Below are 18,339 nucleotides of genomic sequence, written 5' to 3' on the forward strand. Positions count from 1 at the left end.
AAATCTTTGACATTGTCTTTTAATTCATATTGAAATTGATTGATAAAAGCTTTATCATTCCAATCCACATTACAAGAAAGATTTTGGAATTCAGTAATATATGTAGTAGCTAAACATGATCTTTGTCATTTTTAACCACTTTCTTTAAATATGGCCATAAAAACTTTTAAGAATAAATTTAAATCAAAAAATAGTAGTAAATCTTTTTCCATCAAAAGATATGAACCAAAAGAGAGTACTTCCAGATAAAAATGCACTTATGAATTTAACTTGAGTAAATCCATCAAGATATTAGATATGATGTTATTTTAGATGGAGCTTGATTTATTATAAAAACTCTAAAAACTTTGATCTTGTTCTATTAAATTTCTCCATCATGCTTATCTTTGCCTCCCTTATACTTGTAATAAGAAAACTTCTCTTATTTAGTTGTGAACTTGATTTACTTACTTCTTTTTACTACACAAGTATCTAACTTACCAATCAATTACAAACATGTCTAAAACACATGCAACATGTAGCTAATTAGTTGGTCAAATATCTAACTTATCAATCAATTACAAACATGTCTAAAATCAAATACATATCTAAGAAGCTTTGCCTAATCATAATAACAAATCTACATACATTTAGCTTCTATCTAATTTATTTTATTTAGGTAAATATATAGATCCATGACATTTAGTAATCATTCTTCTCTCATGTGCTAAATCAAACATAGATGTGCTCAAATTGGGATTTAAAATAATCACAAGAGAGTTTGGACAAAGATGGATGTTGAAAATGGAGACTGAAAATGGAAAAGAAAGAGAAGGAAGAGAGACAAAGACAATGAAGGAAGATGGATGAGAGAAATGGGAATGAGAGACAAGGAATAAGAGATGAAAGATATAGAGATGGAATATAAGGGACGCATAGAACAAAGACAAAAAAAAATTCAATGTGGAAAAGAATTGATTTTAAACAATTAGTATCTATAATTTTGAACATTGCTAACAAATTCCATTAATTATTGATTCTTAAGTATAATTATATAAAAAATATTATTTTTTAAATAAATAGATATACACACATATAATTTTTGACATAATAAATAAACAAAGAAATGTAAAAAATCAAAAAGTATATAATTATTTTTTATTCTTGGTAATATATATGATAAATTGATAAATAACTAATGTAAAAATCATAATTGATGCATATATTAATACATTTTTTATACTAGGTAGTAAGAAAAAAAAAACTAATATAGATTAAAGTTATATCATAATAAATTCAAATCTAAAGAAAAAAAGAAAGAAAATTTCTAATTTGTTATTGCTATGTATTTAATAATATAAATTTTTGTTAATATTAATGAATATATATATATATATATATATATAAGTTTATACATACATGCATACATATATGTCCATATTTAATATATATAATAATAATAATAATAATAATAATAATAAAATCTAAATCTATAAATGATTTAATATGAGTTTATTCCATAACCTTAATATTTTATGTTAAAAGACAACATTAATTTTATATATATATATATATATATATATATATGTATTTATTATGATTTTTATTATTAATATTATTATTATTATTTAGGGGCTTTGTTTGGCAAGTGATTATACTTTCCAATTATATCATACATTCTATTAATTTGAGTAGAATGTTGTATGAATAATTTATTATTATGGTTATGTTAAAAAAATTGCTTGTTTGTAGTATATTTGTATGTGTTTGTATAGATGACAACAAATACTTTAAGCCATGCTCTATTAAATATTGATTATTTGGTAAAGATGGATATATAGGATTGGTTTAGACATTACATCCACACCTTAGCACATATGTTTAATATTAACGTACTTCATGTAAAACGAAACAGCAAAAAAATGTAATCGCCACATGGCATATAGCAATGTGATGAACACACATGCCAACTAGGTGCAAAATAATTCCCTTTCCCACCCAAAAATAGCCTTCCAAGTGGAAAGCCAAGCAGTCACAATATGCGCAAGCTAGTCTATTCCAAAGCAACGCCAACCATGCACTGGATAATTGTTACGGATGAATCAGTAAAGTTTACATTTATCTACTGCGTCGTTGGAGCATTGGGTGGAATTCTGGCACCGCCCCGGTGCTTATTGGTGGGGGGAGTGCAGTAAAATTCGTGTAATTTGGCGGAGTCCGAACGCAAGTCGTTGATTAAGGGTTGAAAATGTAGATGAGGGAGGGAACCCACATCTTCGTTTTTGGCGGAATTGGAGGGTCGAGCAGGGCAATGTTTGAGCAAGGGTTTGTCCCGCAAGCGATGGGTTAGCCAATCTTTCGCGCAGAGGCAAGAAAGGAGGAGGGGCTGGTGTTTTCGGGGAATTTGCTTGCGTTCTCGATCATGGACCAGAATTTATAGGCCTCCGCTATACTCGAATCTGAGTGAAAAACCTGAGTGGCAGGGAAGTTGTGGTAGCAGTTGGACGGATTTCGTGTGACTTTTTCTCTCAGGATTTGAGTTTTAAGTCATTGCGCGGTGGCGCATTTGGATACTCAGTAGTAGGACATTTGCTTGTCTGCTTGAGTTTTCCCCTGAGACAGAGTGTTGGAGATCTGAGAGCCAAGCCTGCCATTCTTCCTTCCATCGTTTCATTTTGCCAATATGTTGGTCGACAGCTTCCGCGTGGACAGTCCCCATGTTGAGTACACCGACGACGCGATCAGGTCTACGTATGAGTACCAAACCACAGAGTTCTTGCACGAGCAGAAGAGCGATGGCAAGTACGAGTGGGTGGCCAAGCCCAAATCCGTGCCATATCAATTCATCACCGAGCGCAAGGTGCCCAAGCTGGGGTAATCTTCTGCATCCTTGCCTCCGCATCTTAATTCGGGCTTGATCACAACGTTGATGGTGTTGCTAGCACATCGCTAGAAGCCTATCCCTCTCACAGTGCAATTAGTTTGTGCTGTTTTGTAACACTCTGCGAGCCCTTTGCTGGGATTTTGTTTGATTTCGTCTGCTACTTCTCTGTCTTCCACCGTTTCCTCTGGTCACACCGCACCGTATTTTCCCGCTCCTTGGCGCGCGAACATTTCTGGAGAATGTCTTTCGTAATAGTGGTTTTGACACAGATGAATAATTCTGGGTTGTGTGTGGTGGGTACCTGCAGAATGATGCTTGTTGGGTGGGGCGGCAACAACGGATCCACTCTCACGGCTGGTATTCTTGCTAACAGAGAGTAAGTCTTAGACCTCTCCTTCTCGCATTTTCGTGTTATGTTAGATTGGTTTATCTGGTTTTCTACAATGTTGCTCTTCGTCTGTGTCTGCTAACATTTTATTAGGGTGTAACAGAGGTATCTCTTGGGTGACCAAGGATGGCGTGCAACACGCTAACTACTTTGGGTCTCTTACTCAAGCATCCACCTGCCGCGTGGGCGCTTTCCAGGGCGAGGAAATTCACGTACCATTCAAGAGTATTCTGCCAATGGTAGTGAGCTACTCATTACTTGCCTGTGATTTTCGTGCTGTTCAGTGAATTTGCTGAAAGCTGCCTGGTCATTTCATGGGTGTGGTCTTTTTTGATCTCTCTTTTTGAATGGAAGTCCATTTGGTGTGCTGTATGTGCAGGTTGACCCCAATGACCTCGTGATTGGAGGGTGGGATATTTCGAACATGAACTTGGCCGACGCCATGGACCGAGCTCGTGTGTTGGACATTGACTTGCAGAAGCAGCTCCGCCCGCTTATGCAGGACATGGTTCCCATGCCCGGAATCTACGACCCTGATTTCATTGCTGCCAACCAGGAGGCTCGCGCCAACAATCTGATCAAGGGTACGAAGAAGGAGCAAATGGAGAAGATTATCCAGGACATTAGGTAGGGCGTCCGATTCTATACTTCTTCCGAGCCCTACAGCCTGTTTCTAGAGAGTTACGGAAATTGATCGCATCGATGCGTTTGAATGCTGAGGTCAAAACATTGTGATTGCAGGGACTTTAAGGCTCAGAACAAGGTGGACAAGATCGTTGTGCTGTGGACTGCTAACACCGAACGATACAGTGATGTGATCGTTGGTCTCAATGACACGAAGGATAATTTGTTTGCATCTTTGGAGAAGGGAGAGAAAGAAATTTCGCCCTCTACCTTATTTGCTCTCGCTTGCATTCACGAACAAGTTCCATTCATCAATGGCAGCCCCCAAAACACCTTCGTTCCCGGTAAGTGAAACTGATTTGTTGTAAGCTCCAGTTTCGAGCATCATCTATTTTAGTTGCGTAGTTATTGTGAATTTAAGGGAGTTGAAGTTCATTCAATAGCCAGACACCCTTATAGTCCATTTCACCCGTGCGGTCAACGATATGAATGGAATCGCTATCGATACTAGTCTTGGTGGTCTCTCTACTATTCTTGTAGCGACTTATTCGAGCATCTGAAACCTTGATGAGGTCTGCTTCCGAAAATTCCCTCATAAACTTAACAGTGCGTTTATGTATATCGGGAACTTTGGTGCAGGCGTAATTGAGTACGCTGTAGAGAAGAAATCTCTTATTGGCGGTGATGACTTCAAGAGCGGACAAACCAAGATGAAATCTGTGCTTGTGGACTTCCTCGTTGGAGCAGGCATTAAGGTGATTCCTAAGCATCTCGTTTGGTTCACTGGAAGTATCCGGTTCTCTTTAAATCGTTTTCTATGGTTTGTCACGATGTATCCTGTTCTGAATCTCTGAATTATTGTGCACAGCCCACCTCAATTGTGAGCTACAATCATTTGGGAAACAACGATGGCATGAACTTGTCAGCACCTCAGACCTTTCGTTCCAAGGAGATCTCCAAAAGCAATGTGGTAGATGACATGGTCGCCAGCAACTCCATTCTCTACGCACCCGGCGAGCATCCCGACCACGTTATTGTAATCAAGTACGTGCCCTACGTCGGTGACAGCAAGAGAGCAATGGACGAGTACACTTCCGAGATTTTCATGGGCGGACGCAATACTATCGTCATGCACAACACTTGTGAAGATTCTCTCTTGGCCGCGCCCCTCATCCTTGACTTGGTCTTGTTGGCTGAGCTCTGCACACGAATTCAATTCAAGGAAGACGGACAGGAGAAGTTCCACTCTTTCCACCCCGTTGCTGCCCTTCTTAGCTACCTCACCAAGGCGCCACTCGTGCCCCCTGGCACCCCGGTAGTGAACGCTTTGGCCAAACAGCGGGCGATGCTTGAGAACATTATGCGTGCGTGCATTGGGCTCTCCCCCGATAACAACATGATGCTCGAATACAAGTGAAGGGGTGGATATTGGAGTAGGAGGCGGACTAACGCCTGGGTCACGTTTGTCATCCCTAACAGTTGTTCCTGCGAGGCTAGGAACCTAAAACTGCCCAGGTGCACAGTATCTGTGTTTATTCAATGTTTCTCTCACCTCTCAAGCCACTGAATTTTTTGCGAATGAAACTGCGGGTGGCGGGATTGGCAGGGGGGAAGCCTGTCGATCCAATCGATCATAGAAAGGGTAAGTTTTAGTAGTCAGGAAGATGGAGCTGGTTGAATAAATGAAGGAAAATTCTTTTGAGCTCTGGGGGATAGTAGCTGCCAGCAAGTGAAAGTTCCTTGTATTTATCCATGTGGATTTTTAGCTCGAAATACTATAATGTAACTTTTGAATCAAATTTCTTTGCCAGAGTCCATCAAATTGTGAATGTGAGTTTGATTGTCAGGATATTGAATGTCAATGCGATTGATTGAAGTGGCAACATTGATAGTTGTTTGAGATTACCATTGATCGCCTTCTTTTGGAAAGCCTCTTCCTCATGATCCTTTGATGCACCGCACTCTTGAATGTGTTCCATCGTTAACACGATTAGTACGCATACGAGAAACGTTCCTCATGTCTGCAAGAAGAGCTCGTGTTATAGAAAACAATGCATCAAAGTATCCTCAACGCGACAAGATCTGACTTTATTTCTACAACGGTTGTTTAAAGAAAATCGCTACTTGGAAGATGAAACTTGTTGATAGAGACAATTCGATTGTCCAGGTCTTTTGAGAAAAAATTCTGAGGCAAATACATTGCTAAAGATTCCTTTAGAACGACTGGGTGGTTACTGTTGATGCTGAATCCCATGCTATATGCCCTTAGCACAAAACCCACCCTTTCAAGATTCTGTGATACGTATCTTCAATCAATTTCCAGAATGGCAGATTAGATTCTGAATTCAAAAGTAGATTCAAAAGACCGCTGCTTCAATACTTTTTCCAGCGCGTCATTCTCATTGATGTAGACCTCTCATGCCCGAATTTGACTGGATGCTGTCTTATCATTCATACGTTTTGATTCTAAAATGGATCGCTGTGGCCACCATGATCACCGAACTCCAATTACTTCTCAAGTCGAACTGATGGAAACGATCCAGAGCTGCCCAGAAAGAAGGGCAAATGATCGGGTGCAGAACGAAGAAGTTTCTGAAATTGCCATGTATAATGCAATAGGTAGACTCCCAAGATGCGTCCAAAAAAGTGATTGGTTGTTTTCGATTAATAGTTACGGAATCTATCTTTGGATCATCCTCTCATCCTTCCAGTGCGTCGTATTAACTGATCCAAATTTAAAGCATTTGAGAATGGTGCCAAAGAATACTCGATAGCGGACACTGGTGACACAGGGAGTGGTTCCTGCGAAGAATATGTCAGTTTTTCTCTGACTGATATGTGGACACGCGCATGAGCCGCAGTTCTCTAGGTTGCAGGACGTTGCGCCGCAGCGAGCGACTTTTGGCGACGAGAAAAAGCCACTTGTAGTCCTTCAAGCAGCAGGTGTATAGGGTCATCATTGATGTTGCACAATGTTGTCCTTTTTGACGAAGTCGCAGGAACATCTTTGTGGGCACTTTGCAACGATTTGTGGCTCTGCCAGACTGCATGATTGTGGGAGAAGAGTCGCATGAGATGAAGAAACTGTGGGAAAGAAGCTCAGTCTTGACCTGTATGCATGAGAAAAACTCCCTCTACGATTTAATGCTATTGCGCTTGCTTGTGGTGTCGCCGAAGCCGAAAGGTTCGGAGACCGTTTGCGTGGAGGAATTGCCGCTTGTGGTGCCGTCGTTGGGCGGGTCGCGGGGAGTACTGAACCCTTAATTATCATTTCGTTGTAGCCGTGAGGAACTCAGTCATCCACTGAATTTATTCATAAGAATTGATCGTCCCCTCTGTTTCCAGTGGGCAACGTTTGAATGCCGAAATGGCGGTTGCCTCAGTTATTTTTCTACAACTTGCATATGAGTGGTGGTATCCACTCTGGTTGGCCGTTAGATGGGGTGCCACTTGACGTGCAGGCTTGCAACTGTGCTTGACTGGCTTGCAAATTGTGGATCTTGATGATTAGCTGACAGCGATACATCGTGTAGGTGGGTGGGAATAGTGCGCACTAGGAGCTGAAATTGCTTGCATTTTGTGAAGCCTGGTGAGATAGCTTGTTGAATTACGTTGATTGGATTTGGGCGTTGCAAAGATCCCTGTCGCTGTCTTTGAGAGGTCGTTTTGCTTTTTCTTGTTTCGTCGGTAGGGTTTTCAAGGGTCGGAATTTCCCGTTGCTTGCAACTTTGGCGTCCAGATGTCACTTTTTTCTTTCAGGAGTACGCAAATCCTTTATTTGTATGCTTTTTTGGACGGCAATTTGAGAGTTGGACCGACGCCTGCTTTCTAATACTTAGATCTCCAAATTCGCCCATGGTTTTTTATTTTTGTTTCATTCTCTTTTGCAAATTTTCTCTCTTGGTCGATACTCTGAGATAAGTACCGCGAATTCTCGCAGATCCAAAATTTTCAGTACAATTACACACGTTGTTTTATTTTCCCTCCTGTAGACTTGAACACTTGCACACTCCTCGCTGTAGCAAGGTCTCGGCCTGGCTTTTGAAATGGAAGTGTAAACTGAAGGTTACTCCACAAAATTACCTGGACAAGCGGTGGTACAGCCTGCCACACAGAACTAGGCTATCAGTTTTGCAAATTGACCACAATGATGATTCAGATGTCGTCTGCGGATCCTAGACCTTGTAAGCACCTCTCACTCAATTGGGAACTGTTAAGGTGGCTTTTAATGTTAGCAATGTGCGTATGATCGGGTGTGGCCTATCTGCTCCGCTTAGCTAAGCATTTTATCAGTTGATAGTCATTCCAGCTTTTCGTTATTTCGCTTATTTTCTTCCGATCTTCACAGCTGCAGGTATCAAACGCGGCCGAGAATCCAATCCTTTTGACAACTGGGAGGATACAGAAAGAGTCTGTAAGTTGGTCTGCTCTGTTGATGTGAGGGCGGACGACATTGAGGCCGAGCCTAAGGTTGGAAACAATGCCTTGCAAGCTAGCCCAAAAGGTTGCAAGGATGACCTTGCATCCACCGATTGTAGTTTCTTTGAGGTTCTTGGTGTGGACTTACTCCAATGCCACATATTGACTCTCTTGGATGCACGGAGCTTGGCACGATGCGCAACAGTATGCTCGCGATGGAGAGCATTGGCAATTACCGACAAACTTTGGCAGCCTTTGGTAGCGGCCTTCTTAGCACAAAGGGCACACTTGCCCTTGTGCCTTCTGGGTCGAGATGACGTAAGCTCTAGACTGAGCCAGCACCATCTGTACACCCTAGCCGTTACAGAATCTCGACAAAACACGCTTCTCCCCACAGAGTTGTGCGGCCGCACATGGGAGCTGCGGTTGAAACCACCCTGTGGGCCATATTGGTTGAGCTTCGACAGCACCCAAGTCGGCAAACCTGGTCTAAATCGCTACTTCAACTGCGATGGAAGTATCACTTGCGACCCCGGCGATCCGATTTGGGGTGGCCACGCATGTGTCTGGGAGTTCGTCCACCTCGAGGGACAAGATGGCAAAACCACCAAGCATGTGCAGGTCAATCACTGGCCTACTCTCACACCTCGGCGCGTTAGGGATGGTCGTTGGATCCTAGAAAACTTCTATGGGCTCTACATAACCAGACCTGACAATCCTGCCTTCACCGGATCGAGAAGCGTAGCCAAGGTTCGCAAGTGGTGTTGCAGTTCCTGCAAACCACCCACATTCGGATTCACGTTTTGAGTCCTCTGCAGTCAGTGCTGTAATGCCTCCTCTCGCAATGCTTTCTGAAGGGAAAGCCTGCATTGGATGCAAGCTCATAGCAAAGATAGGCGCGTGATTTAGCAGCACACTGGGTATTTGTGGCATTCTTCAGAAGCAAAACCACACTTCTGGATTGCGAGTATGGTATCTTCGATGCTGAATTTAAGGCGTTCTGTTCCCGCAATGGTGACCCCTTCCATTGACTTTGCTGCATCCTTTGTTTTTACCTTTGAATGTGTGTTGTTTCCAAGAGCGGTTTCTATGCAACCAAACGCTGTTTAATGAACAATTGTTTGCCTCGTGTGGAGTTGTTATGTAGTTTTGCTTATTGTGTTAGAAGGGTGAATGTTGGTGTCCCAGAATCAAAACTGGAATTCTAACTGTTTTCAGCATCCACTTTTTAAGAGTGGAATAACTGAACTACATAAACACATCTAGTTCTGGTTACTGACTGTAAAAAATATTTATCATAAAATATATTTATTGTCACAAAGTCATTTTAACCACACTATATTATAAATCTATGATATATACATATATATATATATATATAAACTTGTAAAAGCCACACACTATATTATAAATCTAGCATGCATATATATATATATATATATATATAGACTTGTAAGACCCACACCCCTTGTTAAAGCTACACCCCCAAACCATGTGATGATTAATTTAGTCCAATGTCACTCCGCCCCCTCATTCCATCATCATCCTCCATGGGTGCGAAGCGCAGTCCGTCCTTTGTGTCCCATCATTTCCTCTGCCTGAAACACTGACCAAGCGAGCGGAGGGCAGCTCTTTCGAAATTGTCCAAAACTCTCTTCTGCCCAAAACACTGCCCAAGAGTGCGGAGGGCAGCCCCATTCAGACTGCCGCATCCCACCTCACTCCTCTGTGCCTTGAATTCCAGTCGTAGAAGTTGACCTTTGCCCTCCAGCGCCAAAGCAGCCCTCAGGTTGAATGCAAGTTGTTTGCATTGTTGTTCTCCGCGTGTTCCTCAAAGGCCACTACATAGGCAGGCCTGATGAAGTTCGCCGCCTTCACAAGGACGGCAAATTGGGGGCACCCTCACAAGATCTTCCTGTAGTCTAGTATCAAATACCATGCGACGGCTGCGGTGGGATAAGATTTGTTCCATGACCGAAGTGTAGTGGCATCTGCAAGATCATTACTGACACGAACAATGTTGCGAAGTGTCCGGATTGCAATGAGAATGGATTGATCAGATGCCTAGTTTGCTTCTAGCATCATTTTACTATCAATATGTGGGCTCTTGGCCACCGGGGGTAGTTTGGATTACATCATCAGCGCACGAGACAAGCAGCCCACCCCCTTGAATGCGTGAGGAAGAGCGAGAGAGAGTGTGTACATACAACAAATACTTGGCTACCTTATTCTTACAGTTTTGTTTTGGAGGGATTTATAATTGGTTGAATCACTAGATAAAAAAGATGGCTGTCGAAAGCAGGACCCTATCAAGGACTTCGCATCATGTCGATGACGCTTTTCGCTGTGCACATTCATGTAAAGTATTGAAAACAAATGTAAAGCTCTCATAACACCCAGGAGCATTATTTCTCATTCTTTCGTAGGTTTGCATACACTTGCGTGTGAGGTGTGTATCCTCTGTTCTCATCTGCAGTGCAGTAGTCTCCACCACTTCTCCTTTCCATGACCACCTCAATGATTTAAGAATATCACGGGTCTGTGAATTCAATGTGCAGTATGTTTCACGTTCATTGCTGTTTTTTTTCTTCTCTTCACTGGATGATGTAAGTTGAATTGGTCGTGTTTGCGTGGCAAATTTCGTTTAACGCTTGTGTACGATTGAGAAGGCATTTGAACATTGAATTGTAATTTCTGAATTGAAATAAAACATATGAGTTCAAACATAAATACCTCATAAATGGTTTAAAGTCAACATAGCTGTGCAAAGACTTAGGATAGCAAATTGTACAGTAATCAAAATTCTCAACTTCATGGAACTTTGCGTAAGATGTAATAACAAAAGACCACGATTTTAGGGTGATGTATGGGAATGATATTTAGTGCTTCTGGACGAACATACCAGACTATGAAGAGGGCAATATCTACACCAACAGCATTCTTTGGAAAACATAATAAGATAGCTTATTTTTTATTTTAGCGCTCGTGGATTTGGCTCACTCCTCTGCGGTACAGATTGATCTGGTAACATTCTCTACCGGAGAAACAAGTTGTGTCTCAAGTAAGCCGCTACAAGAGTTTCTCATCCTGATGTTAATGGGAAGGTGGCGAGACCAACAAAGCTGCAGGTTTGTAATCCACGGCATTTGACTGCTGGGGATCAATCGTAAGAGCTGTTTGTGATGGGCTAGACGTCAAAATTCAATCCAAGAGCCACATTCGAAGGAAACTCTTATTGTCCCTGATTGCTAGCTACAGATGCACCCATGCTAATCCCGATCAGTTACATCACTACGGGACCCGGAGAAGAGCACGCTACTAGCGACTGCTATCCGCACCAAGCAGTGGAATCCAAGTCAGTAAATCAGATATTTCCTCTTTTCGATGAAGGGAGGAATTATCAACCATTACCTGCGGCCATCGCTTCTGAAACTTGCGTGCCATCGCTTCAAAAATGCTCGCAAGGCTTTCATGGAGGACACCCCCAATCCACCCTTCCAATCCCCAGTGGCGGCAGACGAGAGTTTTGGACAGTCTCGAAAGAAATACCATCCACTCTTTTGGGCAGTGTTTCATGAAGAGGAAATGTTCGGGCACAAAAGAAGGGCTGCCCTTTGCACTACTGGTCTATAAGAGTAATACAAGAGTGTATTAATCTTTTGCTTTTTTATGATTGATATCTTTAATAGTTTGGAAGTGAGTGGATTATTCCAGTCCCTTTGTTGTGCTTTAAAGGTTACAAACTATCCACCTATAAATTGACATTTTTTGTCTTTTAACATTGATTTTTTCTTTAAAAAAAGTAAATTATCTTTTTTTGTAGAAATTTTAATTTGATATTAGAAATTGTGGGTTATAGTCTTTTAATTTGACTTGTGGATTTTTTAAAGTTGTTCATTATAGAAATAGAATAAAAAATTATGGATGCTATACTAGACAAAAGAGAAAATAAATTTGTAACTATTGTAGATCTTCACAAGCTTGTCAATACTCTTAGGATAAAAATCTCATATATAATCAACACTAATCATGAAAGTATTATATTATATCATTTTATTATACACTTTTAATCTATTAATAAGTTATAAGTATTATGAAGAAGATTCATGAAGATCTTTGAAATTTTAAACACAAAGAAGAAAGAACTTAGAAGACAAGACTAATAATGACAAGACAAATTTTATCAAGTAAAAATTATGTTTTGCTTTGAAGTGAATGACATCAATAGACTACTTCAACATTTACATAAACATGAAGGAACATAAAAAAGAAATTGAATAACAAAGATGTTCAAGATAAATTTAGGATTTAATAGCTAAATAATTGACTAAGACTTTGATGTAGACTTCAACTTTGAGAATGTACATCAAAGCCACAAGGCTTATTATTGACAATGCCAAAAGAATAATCATTGAAAAAATTTATTGCTCATTCCATTACATGGAATAATCAACTTTTTGAAAGACATCAAGAACAAAGATTTGGTTAAAGAGGTACAAGTCAAGTCATGGCGGTAGCTCCTAAGTTTTTAGAAACTTACTCATTAAGGTTGGAACTAATGCAAATTCATATGGTACGTTTTAAACTTTCATCAAGCTAAAAAATAATTAACATCATCAAGAAGATTATGCTTATATTATGGATAATCTAAATGTACTACTCAACATTATCCAAAGAAACAAAGCAAATATAAAATGAAGAGCATGATTACCAAAGAAGATAATATTTAAAAAAAAAATAAATTCTACCTATAATAAAGATCATGTGGTTGGAATCTTGTGCAACAACTATTGAAGGTCCTATTCTCTCTTCAAATCCCTCATCTTAATTTATAATAGATATTTTTTTAAGACAAAAAAAAATATAAAGTCTTTATCTTGTTAGATTCAAAAGCCTCAACTTATTTTATAGACAAAAACTCGGTTAAAAAACAAGAATGATCTTTAATCAAAAAAACTAAGCTTGCACATGTAGAAGTTATAGATGGTTGTTTATTGTCTTTTGAAGATGTTATTCATGAAATTATTCTTTTATATGTAGTAACTAATGGACATAATAACTTAATAATATTTAATATGACATAAAATTCCAAGTATAAATGAATTGATTTAAGATAAATATTACTTGCAACACCAAGGTTTCATTTCTTTTAATAGTTAAAATTGAGACATTAGTATATTAATTGACTATCTTTTGTGATTGTTTATATTGGAGTGTGATGTCATTAATTATTTTTTCTTTAATTTTATTATTAATAAATATATTGATTAAATTATCTATAATTAGAAAATAAAAAATAAGAGAGAATTTTTGCCTTTCTTTTTTAGAAATTGGAAGTCTTTTCGTCATCTTATTATTTATATATACAACCACTTCTATATCTATAAAAAGTTCTTGAGTCATTTTAATTAAGTCTTAATAGAATCATAGATTTTTTATTGCCAAAAATAAAAGGCTATAATATCTTATCATAATCTTTTAAAAATTTAAGTTTAAATAATAGTAAATATTGATTTAAGATTTTAGTTTAATATATAGTTTCTTCTATGATTAAAATTTCATCAAGAATATATCAAAGAAGAAAAAATATATTTTGGGCTAAATTAATAAATTCTATAAAAATTGGTTTAAGATATTTTAAAATACCTTATCATATATTTTATATAACAAATTAAATAAGATGATGGATCTTTAATTGATCAATAATTTTTAGATTGCACTTTTAAAAAAAAATTATTACTTTTACTATGCTTAATAAAAATTATTCTTATTTAATATAATTCTTAATTATTTTTGTATAATATTTATTAATAAGTTTTTAATAGAATGTAAAAAATTCAACTTTTATACCAATAAGGCCTAAGGTATTTTCTAAAACTATCTTTTACAAAAAGTTTAAGTTTGTCTTTTGTGATAGATAAACATAGATTAGAATTTACATAACAAAATACTTTAGATAAATTTGATGATAATATGTTTTTTGTGGTTTTTTTTTCTTGCATAAAAATTAGATTATAGTATAAATTTTTATAAAAGTCATTACATGCTTCTTTAATAAGATTTTCTTTGTATACCTTATAACTTTATGTGCTTGAATCTTTGTGATTTTTGTTATTGGATGCTTCTTCTTAATTGCTTTAAAAAACTTCTTGGAATATTTTTCACTTATATTTTTTTGATCTAGCAGAGATTCTAATTTTTATAAATTCTTACTTCCAATCATTTAACTTCTTTTGTAGTTTTTTTAATATTTTTTAAGTTTTATGATCTTATTAAAAACCTTATAAATTTTTTTTACTTGCACAAATTGATGATTATATTTCAATTTATTTTATTTTATTTTAAAATTTTCCATTGATAAGCCTTGTGTTTGTACTAGAATTTATATATTCTTTGAGTTCATTGAAAAAAATTCCTAGTCATTGTAGAAGTTCAAAATTTTTGTATTTGATATATTATGAATTGATCTTTAAGATATTAAATATTGAATTAGAAACTTAAGTAAATGAGAAGAATATGCATCAATTGAATAGATATTTTGATAAAAAAGTAATCATATAAAATATCATCATTTCTAATTCTATATATTATAATAAATTATTACAAGAATAAAATTTAAGTTAAGATAAAATGTGACTAATCAATCCAATGTTCTCAATTCTTCATTCATATTATTATAAGAATAATTGAAGTATTATTCATGCATAATTATAGTTTTTTTGAATAAAATCTTAAGTTGAAATCTTTGCTTATATTAAGACTCTATTCAAATATAAAAACTTGTTTTTATAGTATTCTATCATATTTCAATATCTACTAAGAATATATAGAAGATGAAAAGATAGAAAATCTATTAAATTAGCCAAAACCAATTTTTTCTTTTAATACTTTTTAAAGATATAAATATTAGCAATACATATTCAATTCAATGAGATATCTTTTAAAATAATTTATACCAACCAATTTTATCTAAGAAATTCTATCCTTACTTCTAAATGTTTATTAAAGGAAGAGATAAAGTTGTATAATTCTATCATACTTGTAGTATTTATTAAAGATATAAATTAGAATTAAATTATAAAAATAAGAATATATTTTTATAATATCAAAAGAAAGAAAGTAGATATTTAAAAGATAAATATAGAATTGAAACTATAATAACTGTTATCAAATAAAAAAAGACCAAGAAGTCTTGAATCAAGATAGAATAAAAAAATGATTGACATAAGTGAAGAAAGTTTCATTCTTACCTTTGTATATACTATCTATTCAAGAACTACATAGAAATGTCCTATAAGCTATATGACACATGTCAAACTTGTAAGATGCATGTCTAATTTATAAGAATTATTTTTGATATATACATCACATGACCAACTTTTAATACAAGTTGCTAAACATGCAATTTGTGGTCAACTTGCTACCTAAGTTTTCAAGGTATTAATCACTTATAAATACATATAAAGTCTACAAAATTTCTAAGAAGCTTTCCAATAAAATATCAAAAATTTAATATACTTCTACTTCTATATAATTTAACTTAACAAAGTAAATATATTAGTAAATACATAGATATATATATTACATTCTTCTTTTTCTTTTTAGGCAATAAGTTTTATCTTGTATTTTTATTATCTAAAAAATAATTAAAAGCAATATGATTAAGATCAAAATATATATTGGAAGTAAACTTATCTATCTACGACAAATGAGTCTTGGTTCAAAAATCTTATTATAAATATAGGAGGATAATTATTTATTTTTTTATTTTTATTTTTATATATTTTTTATGTATAAGAGCTCCATTTAGATTATTATTAATATTTTTAATATTTTCTATTGTACAAATATTAAAAACCATATTTTTTATATTATTTTAGAAAAAAAGATATTATTTGAGAATTTACAATTACTTGCTTCATGCCTTAAGTATAATATGTCTATAAGATATTTATTATAATCTTGATCAAAAAAATAAATTATGATGAATATCTTATATAAATGAAATTAAAAAGAAGTGGCATTTTTTTTTTTTACTATAAATTTTTTGGAATCATTTTAATTAAGATAAAGTAAAATAATAACCATATATACTTGAAAAATATGTATGTAACTTCATCTAAATCAATGCTTGTAGATGTATGAGTTGTATATCTGATAATATATATTATTATGATACATGAGACTGTTGTAGAAGTAGCCATGGTAGGCTACAAATTTCTACGCAATATAATCTTTACAAAATTAAAGTCTCTTATCAATTTAGATCTCTTAGGCTTAGAATCTTTTAAACCTTCATAAAAGCGGATATATTCTCTACATCTCATAGAAGGCTTTTGACCAAAATATCTATATTCAAATTATTTTAAAAAAAAATCTTAAATTTGTGAGCTTCTATTTGGCATGAATAATGGAAATTAAAATCTAATTGTAGATGCTCTATTTAATTCACCAACCTTATAATGTCCATAATAAGGTCTTTAGTCTCCTTCTTTTATAATAGTTTTAATTTTATAATAATAAATGAAGGCTTGATGTCAGAATAGATTGGTTTTATTTACTATCTTATAAAATATTAGAATGCACTACTAAAACATTGTTTATCTTTGAAGTACCATTTAAAGTATATTTTTTTGTCATGTACTATATAATATGATATTGATCTTATTTTATAATTTAATCAAAGTCACTGTATACCTTATAGTCCAAAGATCTTAATATAATTTTATATTCATTAATAAATTATGAAATTTTAAGATCATTTGAATCATTTAGATTATTTATGTTTTATATCTTAATTTTTGTTTCTTTATAGAAAGATTGCAATTGATATTAGTTAAAATCTTTATTGTCTTATTTATCTTACGTAAGATTATTACTAATTGAATCTTGTTATATGTACATTTATTATCTATTTTTCTTCAAAAATTAAAAATCATGATTTTTTTTGAAATCTTTGAACTTTTTGAATCAAAATTATTTTTATTTGATTTTAGAGCTTTTGAATCTCCTATAGTATTGTTATTTCAAATGTGAATGTATCTAAGGCCAAGTTTGATATTTACTTTGGCTATGGTGTAAGCATTGTTTAGCTTCAAATATGCATTTGGATCTAAAAGCCAACTACTTAGATTGAAAATATTGAAGTGATTAAAATCTAAGTTTGTCATGCCTTAAGATACCAATTTTATTATTGAATTGAGATTCTTATTATTATATGTTGACTTAAAATTCTTATTATAATTTTAAATAGTTTCTTGCTTGAATAATAAATTAAGTACTATCATTTTTATATCAAGTGCAAGAATTATAATTATCAATTATATTATCAAAGAATAATGAAATAATATGTATATATAGGGTACTAAGTCAATATTTTAAGTAATAAGCTAACATTTTGTTGATCCTTTATTTGTATTTAAAATTGCCTCTATATTATGTGGCATGCTTTTTAGAATATGTCACAAATATATATTTTCTATAAGTGTTACTTAGGTAATATGAATAGGTAGAAGTAGATAAAGATAGATTAATTTCATAATATCTTTTAGAAAAGCTTTCTAAAAGCTTCATAGATGCTACTTTGACTTTACATGTATTTGTAGTTAAGTGGTAGTTTAGAAACCTAGTCAATAAGTTAGCCATGTACTACACATGTTGATAGCTTGAAAAACAATCTAACTATGTAACATCCATATAGAAAACATGCCTTGCAAGTTAAAATATGTTGTTGTATTATGTGAAGTCTTGCTTAAGAATGTACCAAGCACGTGGTGGTGGAAGGTAGAAGAAATTTTACAACTATAAGATTCTAATTCTAATAGAATCTTAAATAAATCCAATAAAATCTTAATAATTTTAGAATAGATAAATAAACTTTGTGGTAAGTTACTGGTTGGTTATTGACAACCTTGAGAATTAGACTGATGGCTAGGGAGTTTAGCTAGTAATAGTAGGTTGTTAGTGAAATAAATAGTTAAGAATTCAAAGGATCATAACCTTTAGAATCTGCTGGCTGACAGATCATCTTTTGGTAGGATAAATA

The 18,339-nt window shown here is 35.0% G+C and overlaps 2 protein-coding genes across 2 annotated transcripts; both read left to right on the forward strand.

Annotated features, from left to right (window-relative positions):
• Window positions 1–2,336: 2,336 nt before the first annotated feature.
• LOC112280882 (inositol-3-phosphate synthase) lies at window positions 2,337–5,674 on the forward strand. Its single transcript, XM_024516794.3, has 7 exons — window positions 2,337–2,853; window positions 3,171–3,239; window positions 3,355–3,490; window positions 3,631–3,878; window positions 3,993–4,219; window positions 4,515–4,630; window positions 4,744–5,674. Exons 1-7 carry the CDS (start codon window positions 2,663–2,665, stop codon window positions 5,290–5,292), a joined length of 1,536 nt encoding a protein of 511 aa, XP_024372562.1. The 5' UTR covers window positions 2,337–2,662; the 3' UTR covers window positions 5,293–5,674.
• Window positions 5,675–6,828: 1,154 nt separating this feature from the next.
• Window positions 6,829–9,306, forward strand: LOC112280883 (uncharacterized). Its single transcript, XM_024516795.3, has 2 exons — window positions 6,829–8,059; window positions 8,224–9,306. Exons 1-2 carry the CDS (start codon window positions 8,023–8,025, stop codon window positions 9,099–9,101), a joined length of 915 nt encoding a protein of 304 aa, XP_024372563.1. The 5' UTR covers window positions 6,829–8,022; the 3' UTR covers window positions 9,102–9,306.
• The last annotated feature ends 9,033 nt before the right edge of the window (window positions 9,307–18,339 follow it).

The sequence above is a fragment of the Physcomitrium patens genome, chromosome 4 (genome assembly GCF_059467195.1).
Source record: "Physcomitrium patens ecotype Gransden chromosome 4, ASM5946719v1, whole genome shotgun sequence".
Lineage (NCBI taxonomy): Eukaryota > Viridiplantae > Streptophyta > Bryopsida > Funariales > Funariaceae > Physcomitrium > Physcomitrium patens.

What these genes read in the sequence shown, in the direction of transcription:
- LOC112280883 (XM_024516795.3), top strand. Translation starts at nt 8,023, where the DNA reads ATGATGATTCAGATGTCGTCTGCGGATCCTAGACCTT. An exon ending in GTCTGCGGATCCTAGACCTT is followed by an intron (nt 8,060 to 8,223) that starts GTAAGCACCTCT and finishes CGATCTTCACAG; the next exon opens with CTGCAGGTATCAAACGCGGC.
- LOC112280882 (XM_024516794.3), top strand. Translation starts at nt 2,663, where the DNA reads ATGTTGGTCGACAGCTTCCGCGTGGACAGTCCCCATGTTGAGTACACC. An exon ending in CGCAAGGTGCCCAAGCTGGG is followed by an intron (nt 2,854 to 3,170) that starts GTAATCTTCTGC and finishes GGGTACCTGCAG; the next exon opens with AATGATGCTTGTTGGGTGGG. An exon ending in TCGTTGGAGCAGGCATTAAG is followed by an intron (nt 4,631 to 4,743) that starts GTGATTCCTAAG and finishes TATTGTGCACAG; the next exon opens with CCCACCTCAATTGTGAGCTA.